The sequence below is a fragment of the Candoia aspera genome, chromosome 1 (genome assembly GCF_035149785.1).
Source record: "Candoia aspera isolate rCanAsp1 chromosome 1, rCanAsp1.hap2, whole genome shotgun sequence".
NCBI lineage: Eukaryota > Metazoa > Chordata > Lepidosauria > Squamata > Boidae > Candoia > Candoia aspera.
The window spans coordinates 283,436,096-283,460,435 of record NC_086153.1 but is presented as its reverse complement, the minus strand read 5'-3'; the positions used below and the strand labels follow the sequence as shown (position 1 = coordinate 283,460,435).

General features: G+C 36.3%; 1 protein-coding gene across 1 annotated transcript in view; it reads left to right on the top strand.

Moving 5' to 3' along the window:
• RYR3 (ryanodine receptor 3) overlaps positions 1 to 24,340 on the top strand; it is a 346,984-nt gene that overhangs the window by 200,314 nt on the left and 122,330 nt on the right. The window contains exons 49-61 of the mRNA XM_063289977.1: positions 525 to 694; positions 3,249 to 3,469; positions 4,450 to 4,540; positions 7,410 to 7,550; positions 8,320 to 8,483; positions 9,161 to 9,239; positions 11,110 to 11,199; positions 12,046 to 12,192; positions 16,364 to 16,426; positions 19,964 to 20,039; positions 20,179 to 20,302; positions 22,417 to 22,532; positions 24,007 to 24,074. Of these exons, the coding sequence (XP_063146047.1) occupies positions 525 to 694; positions 3,249 to 3,469; positions 4,450 to 4,540; positions 7,410 to 7,550; positions 8,320 to 8,483; positions 9,161 to 9,239; positions 11,110 to 11,199; positions 12,046 to 12,192; positions 16,364 to 16,426; positions 19,964 to 20,039; positions 20,179 to 20,302; positions 22,417 to 22,532; positions 24,007 to 24,074 (1,550 nt within the window). The remainder of the gene's footprint in view (positions 1 to 524; positions 695 to 3,248; positions 3,470 to 4,449; positions 4,541 to 7,409; positions 7,551 to 8,319; positions 8,484 to 9,160; positions 9,240 to 11,109; positions 11,200 to 12,045; positions 12,193 to 16,363; positions 16,427 to 19,963; positions 20,040 to 20,178; positions 20,303 to 22,416; positions 22,533 to 24,006; positions 24,075 to 24,340) is intronic.

Here is a 24,340-nt window from a genome sequence, read left to right as displayed (position 1 = left end):
TAGAATAGCATACTCTGAAAAGGATATAAGTGTCAGGATTGAACCCTGATCTGGTTATTCAACAGTGCAACGTTTTGTTACATTTATGTCCTAAAGCAAACACAGACTATTGGTAGTCATCTGTTCATTTTCCTCACCCTTTGTATAGGATTGTACTTGTCTACTGATCTGCAAAATCTGCTTTTTATTAACCATTTATCAACACAATTTAAGACCTCAGAAGCCCCAACTTGTTTCTTTACATATCGAAGTCTGTGTTATTTTCTTATAACTTAGATTTCAAAGGTTTTACAATATGGCCATGAAGTGGGTCTGTGTATTTGGATTTAGACTATTTTAGTCCCACTGGTTTCTCTAAATTCAACATAAATGAATATTAAAATAATGATGGACTTGAATAAGTGACTATCAGGCAAGCATTGCATTTTCACTTGACTTGTTTGTGGACAGGAACTGCATAAAGCTACACTGAATAATGTTGCGCAATATTTGTACTGGCATAATGGCTTTTTTTCCCCCTTCAGATGGAACAGTCACTGAGCCAAATATGTCTGCAACTTTCTGCCCTGACCATAAGGCACCCATGGTGCTTTTTCTAGATCGTGTCTATGGTATCAAGGACCAAACCTTCCTTCTTCACCTTCTGGAAGTTGGATTTTTACCAGATTTAAGGGCATGTGCCTCACTGGATACAGCTGAGTATTGTTTTGTATTATTCTATAACTGTATTCAGGAGGTTTGCTTCTTGGTATTACTGGAATTTAGCTACTGTAAGTAATATAATTTATTTTCTGCAATAAGAATGTTGTAATATTAAGAGTTTGCACGCAAATTTATCTGCAATTTATAAAACTTGAATGATCTGTGAACTGCCTTTTATTATAAAATACTCAAGGCACCCCAAAATCTTTAATGAAACAAAATATTAATAAACAATGATAAACAAAGAAGATAACAATTAACAGTTAAAACCGAACTGCGCCACACAGAGAACAGCCTCTTTAAAGACTGTACTCAGATCAAGGTAAATATTTAAGTCATGATAGGACAGCTGACACATGATGTGTACATGATGCACATCTATCCACCTGCCTGTCATACCATTGGTTGTAATAAATTTCTAGTGGTTTGAGCATTAGAGCATAAAATCAGCAAAAAACAAAAATAACATAACAACCCTAAAACCTGATAAAAACTGTGGCAATAACTCAAACATTCATTAAAAAACATTGGGCTTCAAAATTGAAAGAGACCCATCTTCACAGCCTTAATGTGCAATTGAATCTACACTGGGGCCTTTCTAGGATTTTTCTCCAAAAAATCATGTTAAAAAGTCCAGTGCCAATAGTGTAATATCTAATATCTATCCAGTGCCAATAGTGTAATATCATATTTATATTAGTCTTTCCTGAAATGGATGGTGTTATTTATTTATTTATTTTTCAAATTTAGATACCTGCCCATCTCACAATGTTTATGTATTGATTTGATTTGATTTCTATCCCATCATAGTGACTCTGGGGGGCTAACAGCACATAAAAACAATTGAAAAATAAATCAACAGCAATAAACAACAGTATATCAACCTTATGTACAATTTGATTGTAAACCACCCAGAGTCCCCCTCTTTGGGGGGAGAAGGACGGTAATAGAAATTTGAATAATAAATTAATTAATTGATTAATATCCATAATATCCATTTGGACTGCAAGAAGATCAAATCAGTCCATACTTCAGGAAATAAAGCCAGACTGCTCACTTGAGGGAATGGTATTAAAGGCAAAACTGAAATACTTGGGCCACATAATGAGAAGACAGGACACCCTGGAGAAGGTGCTGATGCTAGGGAGAGTGGAGGGCAAAAGGAAGAGGGGCCGACCAAGGGCAAGGTGATGGATGATATTCTAGAGGTGACGGACTTGTCCCTGGGGGAGCTGGGGGTGTTGACAACCGACAGGAAGCTCTGGCATGGGCTGGTCCATGAAGTCACGAAGAGTCGGAAGCGACTAAACGAATAAACAACAACATAATATCCATACCTAAATGGCTGCTGTAGGCAATACCCAAAGCAACAAATACAAACCCCCCCAACATCTCATGGGTCCAAACTAACCTCCCAGGCCCCAATCCAGGAACATAATGGATGTTAATAACCTGTAGGATGTAACCTATTATGTTATTATGGTATTATATTTATACTGTTATATTTTAATCTTGTTACTGCTGACATGTCTGTAAACTGCTCAGAATTAGACATAATTGGGATAACATATCAGATAGATGGATGGATAGATGGATAGATGATAGATAGATAGATAGATAGATAGATAGATAGATAGATAGATAGATAGATAGATAGATAGATGTCTCACTAGATACAACAAAGATTAAAAGCAGGACAAAAAAAAATAATGAAGGAAGAAATTGAGTGGTTTTTTGGTTTTGAGCTACAGTATATTGCCCTATTGATACATTGCTCGCAGATAGAGAATCGGCATGTTGTAATAAGAGTGGTCTTGGAACCATTCCCTTCATGATAGTCTCAGATAGATTGCTTCCCATCCCATACAGACATCTAAAGAAATGGCATGTTACAGGATCCATGAGATCAGGACATCTGATTGCAAGCAGCCCTCACAAGTAGGCAGATTGTTTCTTTAGATACATAATTTTTATTAAAAGAATTTTGTAACAAAGTAAAGAACATAAGAGGAAATAAAGTAAAGAAGAATAGTAAATAGTGAAAAAAGAAAATAGAAAAAGAAATTTTAAAAAAGAAACAAAAAAGAGAAAAAAGAAAAAAGAAAGATTATAAAGAAGCGACTTCTGAACTTCTTGACAGCGGTTATTGATATGTGAAAAGTTTCAGGCCATAAAGAACATCTTTTTCAGGAGGAAAGAAAAGATTGATAAAAAGTACATATTTCAGCTTTGATGATGTAGGGCTGTGTCCCATATGAGTCATCAAGCCAATAACCTTTTAGCCCTGTAGTCTGTTCTGGAAGTTCCTTGACATCTGTACTTTTTCTAAACTATGAAAATAAGAAAGGCAAGAGCTTTCATCAGCATGCATTCATGCCTGAAGGTCTTAAGTTATTGTGTAGCTCTCTGAGAAGAGTTAAGATCAGAGTATTTATTGATAAGGTAGAATGTACATTAATCAGGCAGTAATGCTGTCAAAGTATCCTGTGTTAGAACCTTCATTGTTAAAATAATAATAATAATAATAATGTGTATCTTTTATGCAGATTTCTCTAAGTACCACAGAGACAGCTCTTGCTCTAAACAGATATATTTGCACAGCTGTGTTCCCATTACTCACACGGTGTGCTTCCCTCTTTTTGGGATCTGAGCATTACACCTCTCTGATTGATTCCACTCTTCATACAATATATCGACTGTCCAAAGGGCGTTCTCTTACAAAAGCACAAAGAGACACAATTGAAGAATGCTTGCTTGCTATCTGCCAGTAAGTATTTACATACAATTTACATACAATCCTCTTCTGTTTCACGTGGAAACATTCTAACTTAATGCACATGAATGTTACATCCATTGGTGGGTGGGAGGGAGGAATCTAAACAGAATGGAATTTCTCCAAGCAAAGAGAGTTAAAAGAGGAGGCTAAGCATATACAAGAAAACAGGACAGGGTTAATTCACTTCGTCTAACTGCACTACAGAGTGTGAACCAAGTTAGTTTTAAATAATTAGTGTTCATCCATAAATAAAGCAACATATTCTATCACCATAAAACAATCTATTGAGTGCAGAAGGTGTACATTGGGAGTGAAAAAAGCAATGTTATTTCCCCAATTTACATGTTCATTCTTTGTGTGCATTTGATTTAAGAGCAATATCACTTACCTGAGCATCTTTTAATAAAGCAATGATTTTGAAAAGTAGATGAGACTTCAGATCCTATATTACTAATTTTTCACACCTTCCTATAATATTATTGTCAACAATATTCTATCCTATACTAAATTATCCTAGTCATCCTAGAATATAAAGGATCAGCATCCTTTTTTTCAATCAGGACCCACATTTTTTTTTTCAAGGAAATTCTCAGCCTTTCGGGGCCACTGGAGATGTGGCCAGGGATATGATGAAATCACTGGTATAAGACCAGCCAACTTTTACCTTGTTTAATAATTAAGATCAGATAGAGGAAAGTAAAGTGGATCTTTCTTTGCAGTTTTCCTATCCTGAAATATGATCAGGAATGAGAACCTTACTTACCTTATTATTATTTGGATTAGTGACTTATTTTTGTATAAAGTTTTTATTCCTCATGATTCCTAAACACTCTATTGTTTTGTTTTTAGGCAGCCTTTTTTACAAAGCATTTGCACTGAAATGTTCTGCATTTCAGTTGACCCTGTAAATGCCTTATATATTCATTAAAAAGATGCAGATTGTTAACTGTGAACTTCTTTTTTAATTATAGCCACTTACGGCCTTCAATGCTACAACAACTTCTACGACGATTAGTTTTTGATGTACCTTTACTTAATGAATACTGTAAAATGCCATTAAAGGTCAGTATTTCTATTTCTGCTGTGCATTAAATATTTGAGTACTGTGATGGCCTTTTTTCCTGTTCCCCATTCCCCACCTCCTGAAGTTTAGTTTTAAAGGCTATGTTAACCTGAAGCAGTCCAATTCATTTACTATCCAGGAATGGCTATAAATCTCTTTTCTCCACAAACTCAATCTCACATTCAGAACGTAGATCACATCAGAATCCTCACAAATTCAACACTACTAGAAAAGTTTCTTTTTTATTGTAGACAAGAAAGAAATCAAGCATATGCAGACACTCTGTCTATTGCATATGTCCCCCTTACATGCACAAACACTCCAGGATTTAAATTCTAAGTGGTTTCCTCCCACCTTTTTGAGTCAATGAGCTTTTGGTCATTTTTTTCTCAGCCTTGAGCACCACAGATATAGTTATACAATGATTTGGTCTGGGGTGAGAATCATTACTTGCTGCCTGACCAGCTTCAGCCCTTATATTAGGAAAGTTAGTGTTGAAACATAATTGTATTAATGCATGCCAGAATCTTTATTGCAGTCAATGATCAGTCCATAAAACACTTTGTATACATAAAACTTATACTTAGTAACCAGTTAAGTAAACAGATCAATCAGACCAAATCACCCAACCAAATTTCTGTGCATCTTATATTACAAAATTTGGCCACACTTAAGGAAATGGAATCATCTGGATCTGAAAGTAAAAGTTTTAAGTAAAACTGGTCAGAGTGACCAGGTATTTAACATGGACAATATAATAAAACATTTTTGGTGGTTCCAGGAGCTCCTTTATTGCATGGGCAAAGTCTGAATTTTAATGGGATGCCTTTGTATCTCCCCTCTAAGACCACTGATGGAAGTATTTTGAACCATGCCAAAGTTAAAGCCCTTCTTACTTTCAGAACAGTAATTTGGTTAAGGTATCTGGCTGGTCTACAAGGGGTATGAGGGCTACTTAAAAATACCTTTTTCAATGCTGTACTGTTGATCATAGTATTCTTTGGGACTGACTGTGGAGATTGGTGGGATTGGTGGTTGGAGGCATTGTTTTCCAATGATTCTGCTCCTTCCTTAGCAGCCATTTTCAGCTGCTGATGATTAGAGAGGAAAAAATCAGTTCAGTGGCCACTCCTGAGCGTGGTCCTAAAGGGTCAGTTCTCTCTCCACTGTTACTTAACATCTACCCAAATCTGCTGGGGAAAGTCATCCAGTGGTTTGGGACCTGGTATCAATATGCTGATTGTATATCGTGATCCCAGACCATGCTGGAGATGCAGTTGAAGTCTTGTCCTGGTGACTGAAGGCTGTGAGGGTCTGGATGGAGACAACAGGCTTAAACTGAAGCCTAGCAAGATGCTGCTACTATTTGTAACCAGGGCTCCTCTATGCCTCCTATTTTATCCATAGAGCCACAACATGGAGATTTTCCTAGACTTGTAGCTCCTGCTGAACCAATAGGTGGAAGCTATGGCCAGTGGAGGCCTTTGCCCAGTTGTGTATTTACTTGGGACCTGATGTTAACCCTTCAAGGTATTCCAGTCAAGAAGCACAACCAGGCACATCAGCACTAACTTTATTGTAAAGTTACATTAAACCGAATCTTGCAAGACTGGAAGAATTTCTCCCCTCCTCTCTGTTTAGTCTCCAGAAAACTAAGGAGTGTCCCTTCTGATATGCTTCCCATGCTTTTCCCCCCACCTGCGGACCGAGCTGCCTCTTATCAGACCATTGCCTAGGCTGTGGGTCTTTCTTTATCTCCCAAGGTCACTCCCACATACCATCACATCTTACTATAGTAGCTTACATTCTCATTTCCACCCAATTAGACTCCAACAATGCATTCTAAGTGAAATTCCTTTAAAGATCACCTGGAAGCTTTACTTGATGTAGAATGCAGAAGCCTGGATTGTCACAGGTGCTTCCCAGTGGGAACATATTGCACTTGTTTTGTGGGTCCTGCATTGCCTTCAAATTAGCTTCCAGGCACAATGTTAAGTACTGGTTTTCTCTTATACAGGTCTTTATGGCCTTTATGGGTTTTCCCCTTTCAAAATCCACATATTTTGCTATCTCCAATGCGGCTTTGCATTATTTGGAAGCTCTTCTGCTCACTGAAGTTTTTGATATATAGCATGTTCAGAGCCCTCTGAATAGTTGGTCCTGAAAGATTAGAATATCCTTCTGAACAGTATAGACCAATCTTTCTCAACCTTGGTGACTTTAAGAGGTGTGGACTTCAACTCCCAGAATTCCCCAGCCAGCCCTTGAGAAAGACTGGGATAGACCATGGGATAGACAGTTGTAGTAAGGAGGATGTTGGTTAAAAATCGAATGTCTTTTCTGAGCTGAACATATGTATTATCTGCAAGAGCAAAAATATCTTTTGCAAAATGTGACCCATTTTATTGAGACAAATTTTGAGTATGTGAAGTTCAACTGAAGCTGGTGTCTTCATAACAAAAGTTCCATTGCTTTCCTGCTCTCTGTGGATGAAATGCTAGATGCATGAAGGGAACAAGAAGATATCTGATTTGCCAACCAAATCTCTTTTCCTGACAGATAGCCACAGCTGGGTTATATTATTTTCCTGAAAGTGTTGATATCTGTAGCATAAATATTATATCCAAAATATAAATACAAGTATTACCTTCACTTATGTTTTTGAAAGTACATTGAAAAGCAATATTCCAAATGTTGTTTAATATATATTCAGTAATGAGTACACTATTTGTATAAATGAATATTAGATTTGTTATGTAAAGAATAAAATGTCATAATCTACATATTCCGTTTGATTGTACCAATACATATTAATATTCAGTTTGTCTTAATATATTTCTTTTAAATATATTTTTCTGCCATTTACAGCTCCTAACAAATCACTATGAGCAATGCTGGAAATATTATTGCTTGTCTTCAGGATGGGGCAATTATGGAATAGCGGTTGAAGAGGAATTACATTTAACTGAAAAACTTTTCTGGGGAATATTTGATTCCCTCTCTCATAAGGTAAGGATAAGGCTTCAAATTAAAAGACATTGCTTGAGTGCACATACTCCTGTAGAAGCTGAGACCAAATGCACCTAGAAAAAAAAAGTCCTGTTTTATTACATTCACAATCCATGAGAACAGATTGATTTAATAAGAAAATAGATAATAGTATTCTTCCTTTACTCTGTCTGATACATGCTGGGCTTTGTTAGATTGGACAACATTTCTCCTATGCAGACCTACAGACAATTTTCTACTCTTCTTTTGGCATTTCATGAGAAGTGGAAAACAATATTGTGTAACTACACATATGGCTAGAGGATTGATAGGGAAAGCTAACACACCCATGTTTCACTCACTGCTGTGGATTGTATCAGGAGAAGAGGTATTGTCTAGTTCAACCTATTGTGACACACATGTGCAGACACACACACTCACACACAAGCACACACATGCTTATTGGGAGGAGTTACAGAAACTCTGCTCTGATAATGCTGAAAATATTTGTGAAATAAAACTTCTTGCAGGTCCACTCAAATATCAGCTCAATCCTGATTCTGAAGTATTGTATACTGGGAAGAGAGTACTCACTCTGAAACTCTTGGGAACAGTCTTTAGACAAGATAGAGGTTCCATGTAAACAGTCTAGGGGCATGTACTTCGAAAATTGCTTCTCCATTTACTATCAGCATCTACTAATGCTGCTTCTATATGGCTTTTTTGCCTTAACTAACACTTTGCATGTTTTTTTATTGGACTTTCCAACCAGTTCCTATCTCTCCTGCAGAAGTATGATCCAGAGCTCTTCCGAATGGCCTTGCCTTGTTTAAGTGCAATAGCTGGGGCTTTGCCACCAGATTATTTAGACACTCGAATTACCTCAGTTTTAGAAAAGCAGACTTCAGTGGATGCTGAAGGAAATTTTGATCCCAAACCTATCAGCACAGTGAAGTGAGTCATAACATCCTTACTTTTTATAGGGATTCTTATTTCGTTCTTATTTAGCTCTGCTAAGAAACATACTGACTCATTAACAGAATGTAACATACAAGTTCAAAAATATGTTGTAGACTTGATTCTGTGGTTCCACTGAGTTGTGCACATTCTGTTTGTCCACTGAGATGTGTGCACTAACTGATTAATTGGTGGGTGATGACTGTGGTATGAATATAAGTCTAGGGTAAGGCAAAATTATTGTTTGGATTCCAACCCCATCAGCCCCTGCTAGCATGCGCAATGGCAAGGGTTTGTGAAAATTGTAATTCAAAAGATTTTGAGGACTCTAGATTACCCATCACCTATTCAATCAATGGGTCAGATCAACCCTTTAACCTGGAACATAGTACTAATTACAAGATGGAGCTGTAATAACATATAATTTTTCCTCCAGCCTCTTAATGTAAGTCACATTGTAATATGTGATTAAGTATTAATATGTGATTTGTAAACAGAATTATAATGACAAAACATAGTTTCATATATTTAGTGAGGGCAATGCGATTTAAACTTCCCAGCTTTCTCATCTATTCATTTGTATAGATTGTTCTGCTTCTTTTGTAAAAGAATAATATGAACTGTTACCTAATGGAAACAAGTTTCATGGTGATATTATTCTTTCTGATTTTTAGTTTTATACTTCCTGAAAAGTTGGAGTTTATTGTCAACAAGTATGCTGAACATACGCATGAAAAATGGGCCTGTGACAAGGTATGGATTATTATAGATCTAACAATTGTCAGAAAAGGGCAACCAATACTCAAAGTGGATTTTAGACATTTGTTCAATTTGTCTCCATGACAAATTTGCTGTTCAGAGTCCTAGACTACAGCAATACATTCTAGCAACCTCTTTCCACATTCTTTTTTCCTTCATCACACCTGTGGATTTCCTAGCAGCTTTGAAACCTAATAAAAAATTGTCATTACATCAGAATATGTACATTTTAATTATAGCAGTTATTAATAACTTGGAAGGAGTTTTGTCTTACATGTAATTTTTAAAATTAGGTAAATTAAGAGCAGGGATGGAAAATGGATGCCAAAGTAGCACCGCATTTGGAAGGAGGACTAAGGACTGCAATGAGGGTGGGCTGGGGAATGTTGTGGAAGGGCTTGGTTTTAAAAATGTGACAGATTATTTGAAATAGCCTATATTATTCATCTATTTAACACCTCAACATGACAGAAAACTGGGTTTTAATTTTTAGCAATCACAGTCAGAGAGGGCTCCAATAGCCGCAGAAAGGACATTCAGGGATCACATGCAGCCCTACACTTTGTAGATTGGCCACTTTTGACTTACAGACTTGTTTGTTTTTTTGTTTGGTACATTGCTACCTAAAGTGAAAGACAAAAAACATATTAAGAGATTGACTGTTTTAAACATGGCCAGACAGGTACTGATCCTCCCAAATTCTCAAGCTTTTTTGTGGTTGTTATCAGAAGCTTTATTACTGGTCAGCAGAGCTCAAGATTCTGGTCAGAAGAACTCAAGATTCCTTTAGTCATTAATCCAACCACATGAATGTGCACCTACACATGGGAGGTGGGGAGGAATTGTATTGTGATTGCTATTTCCTGACCATGTAAAGTTTCTGGTCCCACACTGAGAGCTCTAGTTGTCTGTGGTTTTTTAAAAGTCTCTGTATGCATTCTAATGAATGCCTGTGGGTTGAGGAAGAAGTCAACTCTCCATTACTGCTCTCACCACATCAGTATAGATATAATTCAAATAAAAACTCTGGCTTGTGGTTTTGTTCTGCTCAATTTTGTGTGGTTGTCTTAATTGCCCTTTCAATATGGTTATGCAGTGCTTTGAAATGCTCTTTTGGTCAAAGAGTGACCTCTGAATTTTAATACACATAAAAGATTTATATTCTTCAAGTACAGCAGATTGTCCTTAAATGGCTGACTAAACCTTATGCTCTCTGCCTGCCCCACCTGTGTTGCTACTGTCATAAGCGCCATCTCTCCCCGGTTTCTCTTCACTGCCATCACTACCAGGACTTCAAATCCCATGTTGCAAAACTGTTTTTCAGCCAACCTCTTTAGCTGTTACTTTTGCAAGTCCCTATTCCATCCTATCTGCTTGTTTTGATTAGGCAGTTTTCATCATTTCAAGACATGTAGAAAACACATGCTGAGAGAAAACAAAACAAAACAAAACAAAACAAAACAGAATAAGGCTCAAGAAAGCACAACTAAGCTAATAAAAACAATACTTGTTTATAATCAGATGTGTTCTTCTAAAATCTCCCCACTCAGTAAAATATAAATCAAAGAATAATTTTGGGTTGGAATTTTCTAACAATTCCATCTTTATGATGGTTCTGCTTTCCAATTTTATGTATAGTGAGATTAACTATCTGTCCATGTGATTCATATAATACTGATGAGATCTTTTTCTATGAAGCCATTACAATTAGAAGTTTTGCTTTTTTCCAGTCATGTATAGGCCAGTGAACATTGGTCTTTTCCTACTTATCAAAAAGGCATTGTATGTTAATGACCATCCTGACTATTCCAGCAAGTAATTCCATAAGCTAATTATGCAGTGTGAATTATGCTTCTGTTTCCAGAGTAATTGTGGATGGAAATATGCTCCTTTACTTGATGAAAATACAAAGACACATCCTTTAATAAGACCTTTCAAAACCTTGACTGAAAAGGTAATGAAGATAAATTTTAATGTTTTTCCCAGGCAAATGCAGCATAGTTTACATAAATAGATTTATTTTGTCAATGGAAATAAAAATCCAAAAATGTAAAATGGCTAACTGGCTAAAATATAAATGGAGATGTAATTTTTGTGTTTACTTTTTAAACCTGATCAGTCTTGCTTTCTAAACATAAACATACATATACATACTTGTAAATTTTTAGTAGACATTACCATTACCAGTGAAATTAATTTGGTTCACATTTTAATATGAAGTGACTTAATTTATATTCCTGGAATTGGAATAGAATTATCTTCCAGTTCTCACATATCCCTTGAATTTTGCAATGCTATTTTTAAATCTGTAATACATACAAAAATGCATACATTAAAGTAAATAATATTTTTAAAAATGTGTGTATTTCAGATATGAAATAACTTGCACACATCCAAATGCTAGAAGGAAATACATATAAAATGTTTTGATATTTTGTGCTTATAAAAATATGCATAAAATGTATACAAAGTTTTGTGCAGACCTTTAAAGAAAAAGAACCTGGGCTTGAAAGAATGTTATACAAAAGAAAATAACTTTTTCATTTTCCAAGATGGTCAGTAGGAGGCATGGGAATTTATATCTCTAAATCAGCATTGAGATCATGTTGAACTGAAGAGCTGTCAAAATGTTCCAGTGAGTCTTCACTGAACTTTGGTTCATGTAACACAATATTTATCAATATCAATATCAATACCAAATCAGTTGACTGCAAATCTGCATGTTTATTACTGGGGGTGGGGGGAAATATTTTAGATCTTTTTCTACGTGGAACATAAGATTTATATGATTTTTCTAAAGGAAAAGGAAATCTATCGATGGCCTGCCAGAGAATCTCTGAAAACCATGTTGGCAATGGGATGGAGTCTAGAAAGGACCAAGGAAGGAGAAACAATGACTCAACAACGTGAAAATGAAAAGCTCCGCAGCATATCACAATCTAGCCAGGTAAGATAAAAACAAAGTGAAATTTAAGATTCCCTGTTTCTTCAGAACTAATGCTACTTCTAATTTCTTAGTTTTATTATCCAGTCTTTTGAACAAAATGTGTTACATTCATAGTTCTTCACACCTACCAAAAATTTACAATTTCAGTTGACCTTAAGCAAGTATTTGGGTGATATTTTAACACATTTTGCAGCATTTAGAACAGCAAGAATCCTTTTGTGGTGGTTTTATGAGCTCATGTGAATCAATATTTGCTCGGATAATTGTTCAACTCAGTAACAATTATGAAAAGAATGTTAATCACTTAGAATGTTATTACTGTTCCCTCTGTATGCTGATGCTTTCGCTGTAAACTGACAAAGACTACAGGTCATGTTAGGGAAGAACCACACTTCTTCAAAGAAAAGTATTAGTAGAATTTCCTTTACCTTCAGCTTTTTCCATCATGAGGTTGTCTTTATAGAGTCAGGATAGCACAGAATAAGCAGCAATAGAAAGGAACCTCTGTTTATGAGAGATGGAGAATCTGTGGCCAACCAGATCTTCCTAATAATCACTCTCATCATGTCTTTCTACTGGGTTCAATTCAATGGGTTCAATTCAATTTATTACAGTCATAGACCAGTACAAGCAGAGTGCTCAGAGAGTGTATATAAATCTATCCTAATAGATAATAAATGAAATAAAATTTAAGACAGAATTAAAATACATTTATAAAACAACCTAACTAACATCTTTGAGTGAGGTCAAGCTGGAATCCCTGCAATTCACATTTCAACAGTTCTTGATCTCACCAGATTACTTTTCTAAAATAACTTCTTAAATCTAATCCACACTCCTTTACCTTCACCTATTGTTACAAAGTCAGACACTGAATTATCAGAAATCAAATGATCAGGCCTACTTAACCCCATCGTGCTTTACTATACATACATTTAGCATGGGAGGGTTCAGAGTAGCAAAATATATTGCTGGAAACAACCTTTTTCTCTTAGTGACACAGAGGTCCATGTATTAGTAACTATGAAAAATTGAGCATATCAAGCTCAGGTCAGATATGTCAGCTGTTCTATGCAATCACTAAATGTCATTAGAAGAATCTGGGGCTCCCAAAAACCCTGTCCCTACACAATGTTCAAAGCTCTGACCTGACAAGGATAAATATAAGTAATCGTGTATTTATTTATTTATTTATATTTCAAATTTCTGTCACCACCCATCTCCCCCAAAGAGACACTTCTCTATAAGTGTCTAACCAAAGCATATTCGCTGAGGTTACAGAGTCAATATACAATAGCTCAGGACAGGACTTTGTCAAGGCTTCATCAATACAGCTTGTTTATTTATGCAGTGTATAATTATGACCATTTCCTTATGTCACTGAAAGATGGTCAGGAAACTGGTTTCTGTGAGAATGTGAGAACTTTACTTTCCCATATTCCACTTGCTGCAATGTCTTCATTCATACATTGACATGAAATTGCAAATGTCTACACATCCATACGCAGGGTTAGATCTTTTCACAACTGGATAGCACAGACGCAGTACAGCAAACTGTGTGGTGGCTTTCAGCAAAAGGGAAATAGTTTCTTTAAATGGAGATAATTAGTTCAGGAACATTTATTCACAGTAAATATTATGATTTATTTATCAAAAATACTGAACAGAAGAGTTAATTCAATACAACAACCCTTAGCATATAGACTGGGGTACCACTTCCAAAAATCCTACCAGATATACAGAAAGACTAAGCTTTTTGAGGTAATTTTGTAATAATTGTTATTAGATGCTATAACCATTTTAATAAATTTAATTGTTTAATACTTCTTTTAGTATTATATCCTGCTGGAGGTTGGTGACCATCAATGTTGTTTGTTCTTCTAATACTACTGTTGGAACAAGGACATTATATTTTTGCCAAACATTGTACTCTTCCCAGTGAAGATATGCATCACCTTCCATTGCTGTTTCCCTTTAAACTTTCCTTGTATAATTAAAGTAATGATATTTCTTTCTGCATATTATGTGTCCAAAATATTCCTTTTTTTTATGGTATTCACAATTTCCATGTCTTACATAAAATGAGACAGAGTCTAACCCTAACCCTAACCCTAACCCTCATTTTATGCATGTTCAACTTACCTTCCATAAATCTGCAGTTTAAAGGCTTCTATTCTCTGGATTGTCATTTGAGTCATTGTCCATGCTTCTACACAATACAGAAGAACTGGCAAGGATTTCCAGGGGAGGCATGGTGAACTGAAGACATCTCTGCAAAAGTGAAGTTAATGACTGCAGCAAAGACCAAAGAACCAGTGAGTAGACTGGTTCTTTGGAGCCTCTCCACATATGAAGAGGATGGGAGATCACCCACATGTGCTCTGGATGGCTGTTCCCCACAAGGAGACCACAGGACAGCAGTTTTCTGCAGGTTTGAACACCGGGAGACAAAGGGATTAGCCATCTTGCTCACAACCATGGCAGAGCCTTTTAAAGGACACTAAATTCTCAAGCCTCATTTTCTAATCACTTTCAGAAATTGCCTGTTAATCACCTTAAAGCTATTAGAGACCTTTGAAATGGCAAGTTTGAAAAGTTGCTGGGTGAGTTTAGCTTCAACAACTTTAAGCTTAAGTACTTAAAGAATTTGGAACAAACAGCAAAAAGCTAAATGAGATTTTAATCTAAGAAAGTTACAAATGGATTAAGGGTCCAGTTAAATTGGGAATATTAACTTTTACTATAAGATTTTGGAATTAAATAACTAGCTTCTCATGTGAGCCAGAATTATTTTGGCTATCTTGGTTCATAACAAAGATAAGCAACTTTAGGATTATAGAAACTGGACACTAGAGGGGACTAAAGATTCTAAGTAGAAGAAGAAAAAATACAAGCCTGATTTTGGTGCTGGTTAGCTGGGAATTACAAAATGACCCCAAACATCATAACACTGGAAATATTAAAGGAGATTTTTGAAGAATGGAGCCAGAAATTAGTAGCTACAATATCAACAGAGTCAGTAATGATGTCTGAGTCTATGGATAGATTATGTCCAAAAGATGTTAATGAAGAAATTACAGATGTGGAGCAAATTTTGTCTGACAAGACAGAGAAAGTACCAAAAGTGGAACTACAAATGACAGGCCAAAAGAATGATTTGGAAAAGGATGTTTTACTAGATATACAAAAGAAACTCGCTGAAGTTTTAAAAATTAGAAGGGAAATACAAACAATAAACCAAGAGAATGACCTGGAAAATGTTTTCTTATTGGATCTATGAAAGAGGCTTGTTAAACCCTTGAAGAAGTATGTGCAATGGGATAAAGAAGAATTGAAGAGAAATCAAATCCTACAACAATACTTGATCGAATTAAAGATTAAGACTGTTAGGATTAAAAGGAAGGAATATAAAGTTGGTTTATTTGATCAAGGTTAAAATGGGACATGTTTTGCAAAGTTCTGGCAACCCTTTACCAACTTTTTGCTGACACCAGGATTTAAAAATTGATGTTTTATGGATTTGCTTATAGATAAGAGATGGGATATGGGATGAAGCGATATCTGTTTGTAACCTTATAGGGGGTGAAGTGTTACTAAATTTGTTTATACTTGTAATGAAGGCTGGAAGTCACTTCTTTATCTCTTTCTTTTTCTTATTACTTGCAATTTTATTCTTTCTTGCTATTCTTTTCTCTTTAAGTTCAGTTTGTATTAGTTTTTACTGCTGTAATCAAAATCGTTAATAAAATTATATGCAGAAGAACTGGCAAGACATAACAGCATGCAATCTGCCAGTGATGTTCCAGTCTTAAATTCTGGCAGCTAACAAGTTTACTTACTTTTTTTAAAGCTAGTCTCAAGTGCTCAAACCTGCTCTTTATTTCAATATGTATCTTTGTCACTCAAATCATTACCATGTTTTGTCAAATAACCTAGAAGTCAATGAACTATATTGTTTGTAGTGTATGGAAACTGCTAGGGTGATGAAGTCCAAAATTCCTGCCATTGTTTGAAATATAATAAAGAGCAAGAACATTCTGCTTATTACTTTATTGTTTAAGATTAAATACAAAATTGTGCATTCCTAAATTTCCCCCAGTTGTTATAATTCAACATGAAAGCCATCTCAAGAATGAACAGTAATGGCCAATTAATATTCTTTTGACAACAGGGCAATGGCTACAGCCCAGCACCACTTGATCTTTCCAATGTTGTACTCTCCAGAGAACTTCAGGTTTGTCTTAAATTATTCAAAGAAATGGGATATAATGAAAAAGGGGGGGAAACCCAAACTTGTCCATTTTAAGTTGTAATTGTACATGGCTAGCAGAGCTGTATTCTCACATTATAAAAGGGGCATGGGAACTATGGTACTGCTCCTTCATGTGGAGCTATTTTGTGGTTCCTTGCTTTCATGAAGGAAAACATTGGCAAGACAATATAGATACTGAAGAAGCTTCACTGCTGTTAAAATCAAGTGGGGATATGTCCTGAATGTAGGTAGAGTGTTAAAATCGTTCAATAGGAAATGTGTCTAAAAATGTAGATCAAGGGGCAATATCTTGAAAAGTATAGGTCTTTAAAGAAACAGTAGATGATATACAGAATGTATAGACAATGTCCTGAGAAAGTATGTGCCTGGAAAAAGTCAGCCTGAGGCAAAATACACATGGACATAAAGAAGAAATACTTTCAGACATGCAAGGTAGATGTTAGCCCTTCAAGGTAGTCCAGACAAGAAGCACAACAATGAATACTAGTTCTATCTTTATTGTAAGGTTATGTTAACAGAATCTTGCAAGTCTGAAAGTATTTATCCCCTCCTTTCCTTTTACTCTCTGGAAAACTAGGGAGGGTCCCTTCTGAAACACTTCCCATGCCCCCTCTTCTGTGGACTGGGGTATCTTTTACATGCTGGTTGTCCAGTCTGTGGCTCTTCCTCCTGTCTCCCAAGGTCATTCCCACAGACCATTACAGTAGCCTCCTTCCTTGCACATTCCTTTCTCAGCAGCTGCTACAGGCCAAAAGAAACTATAATGTTTTTAAGAAGGAATATTGAGCTATCAAAAAAGCTTTTCAGTATTGGTGTCATTCCACAAAGGTGTTCAATACCTTGTAGAAATTGAAATTGAAATGGAAAGGAAAATCTGAAATCCTTACAGTCTGCTTACAAGTTTACATGGTGCCAAGTCAGGGTATAAGTTTTCCCTCTGATTTTAACTTATATATGTCTTATATTCAAAGCTTTAAGGACAAACAGAATTATGCTTTTTTATATAAGCTACTCTATGTTTTTACCTTATAATCTTCTCCTAAACCTCATTCTCTGCTCTGAAAAATTTGGCCTAGTCCTCTGACATCCTGAAGCTGAGCAAAAGCAGGATCCATATATTTGAGTTCAAATAGATCGCTGTTTGCATTATTCCTCCCACTTTTTCTAGGAGAAACTGAGAATGATGGATATATGCCCATTATTCCTTGAGGAAAGAAGTGATATAACTCTCACAACTACCAGTCAGCTGGGCATTTTGAAGTATTTAAAACTGTCCATCTCCTTTTATATAACTTTTGGTGTCCTCATGTTACAGCAGATGTCACAAATTGTTTCTTCACATAATGCTTGTTACTACACAAAGTCTTAGACTGGCAGGTTGTTGGTTTTTTTTGTATGCTATGTTCTCTCCCCTCCACACAGAGGCCTTGGGATAATATACTTGAACTTTATAAATGACTTACCATGTGCCAAAGGTGTGGATGCCATTCTGGTGGTAGCTAATCTGATCGCTATTCCTTCCGTCCCACTACCCCAAGACTTCTCCTTTGTTCATCCAACAAGTTTTGTGGAAGCATAGCTTACCCAATCATCTGATTTCTGATGGAGGCACCAATTCATGGGTTTTTCTTTTTCTTTTTCTGGAAAGCCCCATTTCAGTTACTGTTTGCGAAATTCTGTCTTTCCTCTGGTCTTCATCCACAGGTGGATAAAGAAACTGAGAGAACAAATGCCTCCTTAGAGCAATGCCTTCATTGCTATGTACCAGCAAAACAATTAGCCTGATCTTTTACTTGTGGCCAAGTTATCTTACCGTGACTCAGTTCTCCACTCTGAACTGTCATCATTTCAGGCCCCCAGATGTGGCTGCTGCCAAATTTCTCCTGGCTCTCCTCTGTTCCAGAGATTTCCCATTTTCTCCAGAAACCCCAAGCTGCTCAGAGCCTCCTTAAGGATCACCTAGATTACACCAAGACCTCCTATAAGCATTCTACCAGATTTCTCCCCTCCATACAACCATCTAAGAAGTTGGATATTCTTTGTAATAGTAATAATAATAATAATAATAATAATTTAAACTTACATGCTGCCCAGCTTCCAGTCACACTGAGAAAGCATCCAATTTTCTACCAGTTCCTCCTCATAGTGCAATGCCCTTCTGCCACCCACACCCATCTCACTGGGGAAGCAGAGAAAGGATTTGAGTGAAAGTATATTTATTGGCTCAGGCAGGGCAGGTTTAAATATTTGATTGATTAGAAGGGCTCCCTGTACCTAGAATGTTTGAGGGAGATGACAGATAATACATATGTATCATCTCCAATATTCTCAATCCATGAAACCTGGCTGGTAATGCCATACATTTTCTGCAGCTGCCCGTAATTCAGACACTGAGAGAAAGTGGGAGGGCATTGTATGGCTGATAAGACATATAAAGACAGGAACACTTGAATCTTTGAGAAGAGTTCTGAAATTGGGGAAATTCCTGACAAAGTAGAAATAGAATTGTGGCCCTTCCTGCTGCCTTGAGTGAAGAGTGGAATTGGGAGTATGCGTCACTTACATTGAACTGCTGCTTCAAGAGTTCCTTTTGGAGCTTTCCACAGTGACTTTTTGTATTCACCACCAGGGAATAGATTGGTGTCATCTACCACTGAGCCAGCTGATTGCTTAGCTCTAAACAAAGATAATTTGTGAACAAGTTTAAAAGCACTGATCCCAGCACAGATCTTTGAGGAACTCCACTTCTGTCCATTGAGAAAATTGCCCATTTATTTCTACCATTTGCTTTCTGTTTTTAACTGAGTAATAATCCTCGAAGCCCATGATTTCTAAGTTTTCTGAAGAGTTTTGTCTGATGTACATTCCATGTCCTGAGTGAAAAAAAAGGAAATCCTCATTGTTGTAGCAGATTCTTAGCTCTCTTCCATATAGCATGTGGAAAAGCAATGTAGAAAAGACTTTTCCCCAGGCAGGTATTTTCATTGATGTACCTCTAAGGGGATGTGGTGGCACTGCGGGTTAAACTGCTGAGCTGCTGAGCTTGCCGATCGGAAAGTCGGCGGTTCAAATCCGCGTGATGTGGTGAGCTCCTGTTGCTAGTCCCAGCTCCTGCCAACCTAGCAGTTCAAAAACATGCAAATGTGAGTAGATTAATAGGTACTGCTTCGGCAGGCAGGTAACAGTGTTCTGTTTAGTCATGCCGGCCACAGGACCATGGAAGTGTCTACAGACAAACACCGGCTCTTCGGCTTTGAAATGGAGATGAGCACCGCCCCCTAGAGTCGGACATGACTGGACTTAATGTCAAGGGAAACCTTTACCTTTACCTTTACCTACCTCCTTTCTCTATGTAATGCTTATAATCAATTATGTCAAAGACATATATCCTTACAGCAAATGTTGTAATGTATATTTCTATGCAACTCTATTACCCATGGCTTAGTACATGTTTATTTTTATTTTAAATTATTCTTTCTTGATTTCTTGGTGATATAGGGAATGGTAGAAGTAGTAGCAGAAAACTATCATAACATTTGGGCTAAAAAGAAGAAAATTGAATTGGAAAATAAAGGTAAGAATGAAAAGTTTTAATCAGAACCTGACATTTGATATAGGAATATATGAAAATACCAAAGACACTATAGTAATTGCGAACATTTTGAACTTTTGCTATTGCAGTAAATATTACTAATTCTCTGATTTTACTATAGGGGGAGGTAGTCATCCTTTGTTGGTACCTTATGACACTTTGACAGCCAAAGAGAAGGCTCGAGATAGGGAGAAAGCACAAGAACTATTCAAATTTCTTCTTGTAAATGGCATTGCCATATCGAGGTAAGTTATGCATCACATACAAATAAGCTCTGTTTTCAAGCATTTTGTTCTGTGTTCTGTATCTCAAGCAATAATTTAGCATCTTTAATGAAATGAGGGGCAGTTTTATATGTACAGCATACAGGTGGTCCTCTCTTAATGACCACTCATTCAGCGAGCCTTCGAACTTACAAATCTAGAGTGTCATAAATAGTCTAAACAGGTGGACAGGCTGTGCAAGAGAGGCAGACTCTTTTCACTTACGGATGCATCAGTAGGTTCCCACCACCACCTAGGAACTCTTACCTTCAAAAGAAAATGTTATCCCACCCCATCCTAAGGGACTCCACAGGAAATTGACAGAAGAGATTATGATTACTGGTCACATTTAAATAAAAATAAATGGAATGGCAAGCCACACAAACATTAGTCTGGTATTACAGTTTCCTAGAAGTAAATATTATGGTTTGAGAGAAGGTGTTCCTCCCTTCAGAATATGCCGATAGCTCTGGAAACTCATTCCCCAACACTACTACTAAATAATATTGGGCAATAAAACAAATTGGTGAAGAAGTTGTAAATGTCACTTGCAAAACTGGAAATGGATGTTAGTTGCCAAAATTAAATTAACAAAATTAAAAGTGGAGACTATGAATCTTTATAGGAAGGGTTTGGTAGAGTTGCTCTCATATTTCTGTTTATACAGTAGGAAGAGCTCGTCAAAGAAATTTTGTTTTTTGAAGCAGAGTAGCAAATGGCCTGTCTCGGCCAAGTCAGAATGCATAGTACTCAAGCAATCTAGTTTGGCATATGAGGCTGAATAAAAATATACTACTATCTGTCCTGTCATTACTTCTAAAATCTGCTGCTTTCAAGCTCCTAATTATGCCTAATGAAGAGTCAGCCCTGACAGAAATTCTACTTGAAATATTGTAGTAGGACTATTTTTGCTTTTCCACCAAAACTCACAGTTCACAAGATACAGCACAAGTAAATAGTTCATTTTCACAAAGTGTAGAGCCTTCCAGCTGACATTAACTCTATCCTATGTATAGCTAGATACAATTTTTCTTTCTTTTTTTCCCCATACCACAAATCCACCTTTTCCATAGAAACATGCCCCATTTGTAGTATCAATCAAAGATCCAAATATTCCTAACTGCTTTTCCCTTTCTGGAGGGCAGACCTCTTTTGAGATCAGGGACCAACAGAAATCATTTTCAAAGGCTCTGAGAAAATTGTCTTCCCCTCTTTTTCAAGTTACTACACAGCTGAACACGGTCTTGTTGTTTCATGTCTATTTTTCACGGAGTTAATTTGGTGAGGTGTTTCCTTTCTATTAGGAGGGGACACTATCCCAGGACTGAAAAGTGCTCAAATGACAGATGGGAGGGGCATCAAAGACAATAATTGTTTGGCTGGGTTGGAGGGCACCAAGGGCATTCAGTTGGTTGATTGGTGAAATTAGGAAACCATCTTCATTCCTTCTCCTAGCATCTGATGGAATTGCATGGTGTAGTCACTGGGTCAGTGCAGCACTTAAGAATCATTTGGAAAAAGTGATTCGGAATGCAAGGGAGTCTGAGGATAGGATCTGTCTACAACTCTTTAGAGCAAATGCATAGCCTTTGTAACCACGCAAGATATGGACAGTCTTGATGAGTTTTTGATCATGATATAAATAGAATAGAGATATACTCTAAAAAAAATACAAACTGGAATATTATTTTCACATTACCTTCAGCCTGGTAATGAGATAGTGTTGGAAGTCTTAACCTGTAATTGTAAACACATTCACATTGGCTACAAAAATAATAGTTCCACTATAATTGTTTCTGCTGGCTTCGACAATTAGAATCAAATTTTAAGAAAAAACAAATAAATATTAATACCAATCTTACCCTGGTTGGCCAGTAAAATATATGATCCAAACAATCTTGGAACGTCTGATTTAAGGAGGTGAATGCTAAATAAATGCTATATTAGATCATTTGAATTTTGTAAACATACTTTTTAACAAACTAATTTAGCTGAAAGTGATAAAAACTTAAGTTGCAATAAGCATGATATTTCAAACCTTTTGGTGTTGCTTGCTAGATTTTTTTAAACTATAGGTTAAACTTTTGTTTCACTAGAGGCTTAAATGACGTTGAACTGGATGCTTCATCAATGGAAAAGAGGTTTGCCTATAAATTTCTCAAAAAGATCCTTAAATATATTGACTCAGCTCAAGAATTCATTGCACATTTAGGTAAGTTTCCTTAATGTTTTTAAAAATAATAAAAAAGACAGCTGTTTTTGCACTATTGCTTACATTAAGTATTTTTGTTAGCATTGCATTTATTACTGATGTACTATTCAATATTCCTTATTCATTTCCTCATGAGGAGATGTGAGTGAAAGAGGATTAGATCATCCTAGAAACAGGAGGTGTAGAAGAGGTGGAGGCCCTGGCCAGTTTGCGCACTGAAATTTGAAACCAACTCTGTTTCCTCTTTTCCTGGTTCCCTTCACCTCTGGATACATTTCTGTGATCAAGAGATGAGATAACAAACTTGCTATGAACATGGTCTTTGAGAAATTATGTCCCGGTATTTCTTCTTCAGAAAGGAAATGGGACTATTATTCCTGGCCACATGAAGCTTTCATCATAATAGGAATGGTGCATTGTAGGAAGATTCAAATAGAAGCATAAATGTCATCAAGAATCTGGCTCCATGTTATATTGTGTAATATTTTCTTAATCTTGTTTACTCCTTCAGCTGCAAACTGCATGGCATATAAAAAGATAGTTGCATAATTGCAATATAAGTATTTATTATTTATTTGTGAGATTTAAATGCTGCTTTTTCTCCAGGAGCTCAAGGCAGCTTAAATGGGGATATTTCTTCATTTTATTCCCTCAGCAACCACTCTGTTTACATGAGAGAGAGAGAGAGAGAGTGATTGATCAAAATGAATTTCCATAATTGAATTACCATAACTGAGGGCGTTTGTTTTGTTTGTTTGTTTGTTATTGTTATTTCACACTTTTTCTCCAGGAGCTCAAGGCAATGTCCTTTTTCCTCCTACTTTACCCCACAATAAATTCCTCCAAGAAACTTGAGCTGGGAGATAGTGACCAGCCCAAAGTCACCTAGTGAGCCTCCATAGCTTAAGATGCGTTTGAACTAGGTCTCCGAGGTCATTATCCAATACATTAGACTCAGTACAACACTGGATGTCTTAAACATTTTTCTCTACTAGATGAAAAAAAGTTTTAATGTGGAAAAGCAGCAGTTAAAAAAAACATATTCCATATATTATTTTCTTAGTTTGATTTGCAATTATTTTCAACTCTTGAAAAATCCAAAGCAATTATACAGTCTTTTGCTGGTTCTTCCCCCTTTTCTCAGTGAAGCTGAAAATAAATTTAACAGAATGAGAAGAAAAGTATGTCAAAAAGATACAGTAAGGTTCTCTACAATGGCAAATTTCTTTTCAGAAAAGTCTTTCAGAAATAGGAATTGGAGAACATGAATGGAATTTTCTTACATTGATTCAAGTTTGCATAAGATTGCAAGCAGCTTTAGTGTTTACACTCAAGATGGAGATGATAGATAAATAGTACCATGTTTATCCTTCCTGCAGAATAAATGGTTGCTGCTTCTGGAATTTCACAAGCTTTGAATAGTGCGGTGGTAATCTTGCCCAATGTTATTTATCTTTACATTGTTTCTTCACAGATGCCATTGTTTCCAGTGGAAAGACTGAGAAATCTCCACATGATCAAGAAATCAAATTCTTTGCCAAAGTGAGTATTGTGTTATTTTAAAGAACCTTCTTTAATTCCAGCATTCTGATAATGTTGAGAGCTATGTATAGAATATAACATCTGATTTCGCTGTAGGTCATAAAGAATTAAACCAATAGGGATATTAATATAACGTTCCAAAATTATTGAATGGAGGTGCAAGTTCTGAAAATTGGTCTTTTACACAGAAATTGTAGTGATGAAATTAAAAGCCAAAGTATTTCATTTAAGCTGCAGGGCCTATAGTAGTAATCCACACAAACCAT